At 37.7% G+C, this 8,324-nt stretch overlaps 1 protein-coding gene across 2 annotated transcripts; it reads left to right on the top strand.

Annotated features, from left to right (window-relative positions):
- The first annotated feature begins 2,108 nt into the window (after positions 1-2,108).
- LOC113697021 (digalactosyldiacylglycerol synthase 1, chloroplastic-like) lies at positions 2,109-8,024 on the top strand. 2 transcript variants are annotated; one of them, XM_027216438.2, is made up of 7 exons: positions 2,109-2,921; positions 4,256-4,303; positions 4,870-4,963; positions 5,674-6,158; positions 6,251-6,517; positions 6,675-7,024; positions 7,257-8,024. In XM_027216438.2, the coding sequence occupies exons 1-7, from the start codon at positions 2,256-2,258 to the stop codon at positions 7,780-7,782; spliced, it is 2,436 nt and encodes an 811-aa protein (XP_027072239.1). In that variant the 5' UTR covers positions 2,109-2,255; the 3' UTR covers positions 7,783-8,024. The 2 variants fall into 2 exon arrangements, with proteins under 2 accessions (XP_027072239.1, XP_027072240.1); XM_027216439.2 differs by having other exon boundaries at positions 4,256-4,288.
- Positions 8,025-8,324: the final 300 nt, after the last annotated feature.

Here is an 8,324-nt window from a genome sequence, read left to right on the forward strand (position 1 = left end):
AAATATCAATGAAGTAAGGACGACAAAAGCCACTCGGGCGCAGGTCGACTGGTTGTGGGATGACCTCATTAGGCTCCAGGCCGTGTGATTGATTCTGGTTCTCCTACCATCTCGGATCTCTTGGGGGCAGGGACCCGGGAGCAGTAAAATTAGTCGGGCTGAAGGTTTGGATACCCACTTTCGATTAAAAAAAAAAAAACGAAGTAAGGACGACAAAACCTGGTAATAGAGTAGCTCATATTTTAGGCCAGCAAGTTCTTTGCCATTCCAATGTTTTGGTCAGCTATTCCTAATTGTATGTCAGCAGTTCTGTCGCATGATTCAATCATGTATGGAAGTATTTGATCGTTTTTTTATTTATTAAAAAAAGTGAGGACGACAAATATTCCGTATATTCCTTTCGCTGGAATATTCTACGAGTCTAAAACAAAATCATCGTCGCCGTCATCGAGGCGGTGTTGTCTTCCGTCGGGCCCATGCTTGGCCGCCCCCCATCAAAAATACTTCGCTACTTGTGATTTGTGAACATGTCAATCACCAAGAGCACGCGTGGGGCAGGAAAGGAAGGAACATGGACGGCCACCACAAATCCTGGTGCACGCATTTTTCTCCAAAGTTTTCATTTTCCACACCACAAATCATCTGTTTGAATTCAAGAGTTTTTTAAAAATTAGTTTTTTAAATACTATTAAAATTTTTAAAAAATATTTTTAAAAAAACTCTAAAAAGTAGTCTAGTTTTTTTAATATTTTAAAAATATCTCAAAATATATTCTAAAAACTATTCTACTCTTAAATATTCCAAAATATTTTCTAAAATATACTATAAAAATTCTGTTACTGTAAAATTTTTCAAAAATACCCACAAAAAAATAGTATTTTTTGTAATATGATGTATGTGAAATAAAAAAATAATTAAGTATATAAAAGTGTAGATTAAGAAATGCGTTTATGATACAAGTAAAATATTATTTGAGATAATTTGTAATCCAAACACACTAAATTTTGCTAAAAATGCAAATTTAAGGTAAAGGGAACGAATTAAACTCCTTCCTTTTGGCTTTAGATGATCAAAACAAGTAATGAAATTCGTCATCAAACATATTTTTTATTTGGATAGAGTATTATTTGAAATATTATTTACAATAATTATTGTAATATTTTTTGTAATGTAATATATGCGAGATAAAAATGTGAGTTGAAAAATATGTTTACGATGTAATTTGAAAAAATTTGATATCAAAACAAAGCGTATGTGGTAACGACAGTAAGTAGCTGATCAATAAAGTTTGTATTCCCTCCGTCCCATTTTGATAGTCCTGTTTCTTTTTTCACACAGTTTAAGAAAAAGTAGTTAACTTTGTTGGAAAAGTAAATTTAGATTGTTATTTTCCTAAAATACCCTCACATTAAATATGGTACAACTTTATGGGAACATGAATTGATGGTAAAAAAAGAATCAACTCTCATTAAATGGGGTAGGTTTATAGTAACAACTACTTACATTGAATAAGGGTATTTTAGGAAAATTAAAATATAACTACATTATTCAATTGGAAAGTGGATTACAATTTGGGACAGATGAAAAAGGAATACAGGACTATCAAAGTGGGACGGAGGGAGTAATAGATAACAGGTGAGTTTCTTATTCTGACTCTCGAAATTTTTTTTGATCCTTTCCCTTGTAAAGTTTAGATCCTTAGCTTAAAAAAATATTATTACATGTGATACAATTTAATGCAATTAGCTTTTTTATTGGTAATAGTTCATGGATAGTAACTAAACTGTATCCTAACAGGAAACTGTTTTGTCTCTCAGCGGAGAAAGAGATTAGCACATTCAAACTTGCAATTTTCGACCGATAATCGTGATGTGATGATTAAATAAGAGCAATTTGTTGACTACGTTGTCGTCCCACGTGAAATTAGCCACGTCGTTCCAACCCATACCTCCACCTCACCCCAACAGAATCTGATCACACCCGGTTCATCGTACGTGTCTCTCCACGTGTTCCGTTGATCCCCAATTACGACATAGTACTGCTACTAGCCTTCCACTAACTACAAAAACCCATAAGTAAAACGAAAGAGTAAAAGTTTAATTACAAAACCCCCCACAAAATCTTGGCCGTTCCTTTGCTCATTTAACTCTGCTCTCTCTCACAAGTCATAAGCACCTCAATCCTGCAATTCTCTGTAAACCCCCAGGTGGGAAAAAAAAAAAAATCAAATTGTGCATTAAATTCCCAAATTCCAGATGATGCTTAATATGAAAACCTCCCCGGAGGCCCGGACGACGTCGTCTTCATCATCATCGCCGTCCCGCTCAATCGTTACAGCGGAGAAGGCTTTCTCGTTCATCTCCAAAGGATGGAGCGAGGTCCGCTCCTCCGCAGGTGCCGACCTCCAATTGATTAAGAACCGGGCGAATTCCTTTAAAAACCGCGCCGACAGGGAGCTGGAGAATTTTCTGAATTCGGCCTCCAGATCGCCCTTCGCTGTCCCTACAATTACGGCCTCTGCTACTACCACGCCTGCGGAGATCGACTTTGTCAAGAAGCTTCGGCCAAAATTGACGGAAATTCGGAGGGCCTATTCCTCGCCGGACTTTAAGTGGAGCCAGTGGAGCCCTAAGCCCAAGATTAGGATTGACTTGTCTGCAATTAAGAATGCAATTGTCTCCGAGGTTGAAGACGAGGAGGAGGATGAGAGGCAGAGGTTTAGGAGGTGGAGGACGGTAAGGTTTAAGGAGACGGCTGCCAGAGACGAATGGCAGTTTGGGGAACTTTGGGAGCCAATAAGGGCGTTGAAGGCTAGGCTTAGAGAGTTTGAGCACAAGAGCTCCAGCTCCAGCTCCTTGCCCTCTGATATTTTCGAGGGGATTAAGAATAGCGAGTTTGTGGAGAAGTTAAAGTCGAGTCTGGTAGTGATTCCTATCTTTTTCTTACCATCTCAGAAATGCTTTCACGGAACTGAATACTTTGCATTAAACTCATTTGATAATGTTCCATTGTACTTATTGTCTCGTTCTTTATGCTACTAGAGGTTCTGGAGATGATAATTCTGATAGCTAGTTCTTTTTGGAAGTGAAATTGGATTGAATGACTGAATTGGTTTAATTTGGATGTCATCATTCAAAAAAGTATTGCTTTTTCAACAGAAAGGCAAATATTGGGTGCAAAAGGAATCATTTTGATAATTATCTTTTTGTACTTTTTTTGCCGGTCAATGGAATTCTGAATTGTCCGTGTTTAATTGTTCATCACTCTGTTAATAGTCTGAAGTTTGAGACATCTCAATGTTTTTCTCGGGTTGTATTATGCCAAAAGCTTCTGTAGAAGCGTTTCTAGAATGTTGATACTTAGCTTAGGGTACCTTGATGCTAATACTGTATTGGTAGTTAAAAACTGGTTACAGATATCTTTTGTTTGAAATTATTTGGACAAAATGGAAAACAAGATTGAGGACTGAGGACTGAGGCCGGCAGTAATAAGAACACTGACAAAAAAGTGGAAAACAGTGAAGATAGGGATATGGTAAGAATGCTTTTGGGATTATGAAACTGGAGGACCAGACAGGTTTCTTGATTAGTTGTTAGATTTGACATAAACGAGTGATGTCTCTTGGGGTTCTTGGTTTAGCTTTGGATTATGGTTTGACTACAGTTTTGGTGGCTCTTAGTTATGAGGTTTGGTTAGTGATGTGCAGTCCAAGGGCTTTTTTTTAATTATTTTTTTCCTGTACTTTATGTTGCTGGAGACTGGTTTTTATTCTTTTTATTTTTATTTTTTTGCATCCAGAATAGATCATAGAAAAACAGAGTTAGATTGCTATACATTTTAGTTGTCCAAGTCATGAAATGGCATGTCTGAATGATTCTTTCAAGTATGTGGGATTGCTTTCTGGCCCCTAATGGTGTCAGTATGTTCATGGTTTGTTACTTTACAATATAAAATTGTTTGCTACTATGCCTACATATGACATTTGGGATGTATTAGTGTTGCTCATTGGTTCTGTATTCATCAGTGTTGGTTCTCTTTCCCTCCTAGTTGATTGTTTTGACCCTGAGAATACCTATATTGCTGCAGTTCAGTTCCTTAATGAACTCTGAACATATAACAGCAACTCTAGCACACATACTTCTAAAATTAGGTCATGCAGTTTTGTACTGTTCACAGTTCTTTGGTTGATTGTCGTCAAACCTTTAAATCTTAAATTTCATTTGAGTCTTGACCTTTCCTTTTTGGGATTTTGCAGAGATCTATAGGCAAGGAGTCAAATGGTGCCAAGGTTGGTTTCCCTTTTGTGAGTGATACTTTCTATTTTACTGTAGGTATATCCTGATTAAAGATGAGTAATTTTGCCATGGGTTCTTTTTACAGTTTACAAATAACTCGCTCAAGAGGAGTGATTATTTATTCCATATTCCTATAGAGGCTTGCTTTAGACATTGTTGATTATTTCTCAACTTCTCACACTTACCAAAAAATGTTCGTTCCTTTTTTTTTTTTGGTTGAAGATGCCCACTAGAGTTTTCCCAATAACATAGAATTCCAGTCTCCTCTTTCTTGCTAGAAATTAATATTCAGAGACTTGTTTTTATGTAATCGTGAGGGCAATTTGTTTGTGACTTTGTATCATTCTGTACTTGAATAGTTGGCCAGCTCGGGAATTCTGCTTTTATTAATTTTGTTAGGGGTCCTCTGTTGGATTGCATTTCTTTTGTTTGATCTTTTTGGAAACTGCACTTTTACTTGGATTTAGGTACTGGTTCTGGAGAGGTTAAAATATTAATGCCATATGACTATAGATATCATTGCTCCAACTTGATTTGCTGCTAATTATTTACTAATTCTTTTTTTCCATTTCAGATGCAGGAAGTTCCACCATTTGATGTGCCAGAACTGTTGGCATATTTAGTTAGGCAATCCAGTCCATTCTTGGATCAACTTGGTATTAAACGAGGTATAGATTCCAAGTCCAATCTTTTATCCCTTTCAGTCTTTGGCAGCACTTGAGCAATTTAATACTGCCTTTTCTTGGTTGTCTTGTACTTTGTCTTCTGTTGGTTATTGAGTTGATAATACCTTGAAGTGTAGAAGTTCTTCTTTAGGACTACATGTAATCACTTTACTTAGAGAACCCCCCCCCCCCCCCCCCCCCCCAAAAAAGCAATTAAAAAGATCTAACCTAGAATATAGAAAATTAGAAAGCCGTAATTCACCTTCAGCTTCCTTTTGGGAAGGTCTGGAGTACTTTCACGGACTATCTGCAATCACTGAAAGAGAGAGAATAGGAAGTTAAATGAAGATTCTATCATACTTATATAGTGTTGGGGATTTTTTTTCCTTTTACATTTCTCTAGTGCTTTTTGGTTGGTGAGTGCGATTGGGCTAAGGGTATGGGCAAAGCAACCCAAGAAACTGAGGAGGCTAAATCCTCGTTATCATATTCCTAATGGAAATGAAGACCATACTAGGATGCTATCTGGTAATATTTTGTTTAATATCACAAAAAAAGAAAAGAATAATCAGCTTTACTGAAACCTAGTATGAAATTTCATCTGTTGTCATCAACTAAACAGTGTTTCAGTTTCTTGTGAGGAATGCTTTGCTGCAGATTGGAAGTTACTACGAGATTTATTTCTGAACCATTTTTCCCTGGTTTTTTGGCAGATATCTCTGATAAAATTGTGGAGAACTTGTGCAGTAAACGCAAAAACCAACTGTTACTACGTTCATTGCCTGCAGGAGAGTCATCCATTATAGAAGCTGATAATGTAACTGATGAGTTGGGTATAAGGATAGCTAGTGTTCTTCAAAGTACAGGTCACTGTTATGAAGGTGGATTTTGGAGTGATTCTACGAAGCAGGAGTTTGCAGATGGTAAAAGGCATGTAGCAATTGTCACAACAGCTAGCCTTCCATGGATGACTGGAACTGCTGTAAATCCACTCTTTCGAGCAGCATATTTAGCCAAGTCTGCCAAGCAAAATGTCACATTGTTGGTTCCTTGGCTTTGTAGATCAGACCAAGAACTAGTTTATCCAAACAGCTTGACATTCAACTCCCCAGAAGAGCAGGAGCTATATATGCGTAACTGGCTTGAGGAAAGGGTTGGTTTCAAGGCCGATTTTAATATTTCTTTTTACCCTGGAAAGGTAGGTCTCTGATAATTTTGTATCAGCTTGTATATTTTATGCATGTGTACGTAAGGTGGCAATGTCTGACACATTTAATTTCCTTTATTTAGTTCTCAAAAGCTAGACGAAGTATAATACCAGCTGGGGATACTTCGCAGTTTATTTCTTCAAAGGAAGCTGATATTGCTATTTTGGAAGAACCAGAACATCTCAATTGGTACCACCATGGTAAACGGTGGACAGATAAATTTAACCATGTTGTGGGCATAGTTCACACCAATTACTTGGAGTATATCAAACGGGAAAAGAATGGGGCTCTCCAAGCTTTTCTTGTAAAACATATAAACAATTGGGTAACACGAGCATACTGCCACAAGGTAGCTGTGATTTTTTTGATCTTTGAGAATTATTTTGCAATGTAACTGTCAGGTTGTTTGGTGAATTTATTGGTCATGAAGCATATGCTTGAATTCAAGCTAAAGTCTTTCAACAGTTAGAATATGTTCGTAAATGTTACTTTGATTGTTTTGTCAGGTACTTCGACTTTCTGCCGCTACACAGGATTTACCCAAGTCTGTAATTTGCAATGTACATGGTGTAAACCCAAAGTTTTTGAGAATTGGAGAAAAAGTAGCTGAAGAGAGGGAGCGTGGGCAGCAAGCCTTTTCAAAAGGAGCATATTTCTTGGGCAAGATGGTTTGGGCGAAAGGTTACAAGGAGTTGATAGATTTGTTAGCAAAGTACAAAAATGATCTTGATGGGTTCAAACTGGATGTTTTTGGTAACGGAGAGGACGCTTATGAAGTTAAGAGTATGGCTCAAAGGCTAAACCTAAATGTCAGTTTCATGAAAGGAAGAGATCATGCAGATGATTCTCTCCATGGGTAAGAATCCTATTTGTTTTTAGGATCTTTAAGCACTTTCTGAATATTGATCCACAAAGTTTCTTGGCATTGTGAAACCCTTTGCTAATGGTTTGTCCTCTGTGGCATTCCTAGTGGCGTAGGTTTTCCCGTATAGAATTCAAGCATTGCTTATGTCACTTTTTATGCCAAACAAAATTCCATTGGACTTTCTTTGCTTTCTTTCTAACAATCAGTATGCTGTCTCTTGCAGTTACAAGGTCTTCATAAATCCCAGCATTAGTGATGTTCTCTGCACGGCAACAGCTGAGGCCCTTGCAATGGGCAAATTTGTTATTTGTGCTGACCATCCATCAAATGAATTCTTCAGTGCATTCCCCAACTGTTTAACTTATAAGACACCTGAAGATTTTGTTGCTAAAGTGAAAGAAGCTATGGCCAATGAGCCTCAGCCTCTGACTCCTGAACAGATGTATAGGCTTTCATGGGAGGCAGCTACTCAGAGATTTATGGAATACTCTGACCTCGACAAGGTTTTGACAAGTAATGCACATTCAGGAAGAATTGATGGGAAGGCTCTCAAAAAGTCGATTTCATTGCCCAATTTGATGGATATGGTTGATGGAGGGTTAGCTTTTGGCCACTACTGTCTTACTGGCAATGAGTTCCTTAGATTGTGCAGTGGAGCGATACCTGGCACGCGAGACTATGACAAGGAGCATTGTAGGGATCTTCATCTGTTACCCCCACAGGTGGAGAACCCCATATATGGATGGTAAATAACAACTAACCTGTATATGATTATTTGCACAATGTATGGTAAACGGAGGAGTTGTGGAAAATTTTGCATCTTACTTATTGCATAGATCCAGGTAGTCATTTTTCCCCTTTTCAGTGTGCGCGTAACCTGTAGTGTCTTAGTAACAGTTTATGATGTACGAGATGAGAATTGAGGCATGTACAGTTGCAAACTTGTAAATAAAAAAAAGGAAAAGAGAGTAACAAATGGTTATTCTAGCGATGCAATGGTTATTCTTTTCGATACAATCTGAATTCCCTGGTGGCAGAAATATTAGGTGAATTGGTGAACCGCCTTGAACTGAGGTCTGCTTTAGAGCAACAAATAACAAATTCCTTTCGTGTTTTTTTTTGGTGTTCTTTTTGGTCATCAGAAGATTTTCGAGTTCAAATTTTCTTCTTCTTTGTTCGTTAGCTAGCATTTTATGTGAAAGTCTTGCTTCCGCTGATTTGCCCATTGCCCCGTCCCTAGACAGATCTACGGCTTTCTCATCTTTTTACGACGGTGATATAGGACCGGTAC

The sequence above is a fragment of the Coffea arabica genome, chromosome 6e, assembly GCF_036785885.1.
Source record: "Coffea arabica cultivar ET-39 chromosome 6e, Coffea Arabica ET-39 HiFi, whole genome shotgun sequence".
Taxonomy (NCBI): Eukaryota; Viridiplantae; Streptophyta; class Magnoliopsida; order Gentianales; family Rubiaceae; genus Coffea; species Coffea arabica.

Coding starts and splice junctions, on each gene's coding strand:
- LOC113697021 (XM_027216438.2), top strand. CDS start 2,256: ATGATGCTTAATATGAAAACCTCCCCGGAGGCCCGGACGACGTCGTCT. Junction 6,159..6,250: donor TTTCTTTTTACCCTGGAAAG/GTAGGTCTCTGA, acceptor TCCTTTATTTAG/TTCTCAAAAGCTAGACGAAG. Junction 7,025..7,256: donor GCAGATGATTCTCTCCATGG/GTAAGAATCCTA, acceptor TGTCTCTTGCAG/TTACAAGGTCTTCATAAATC.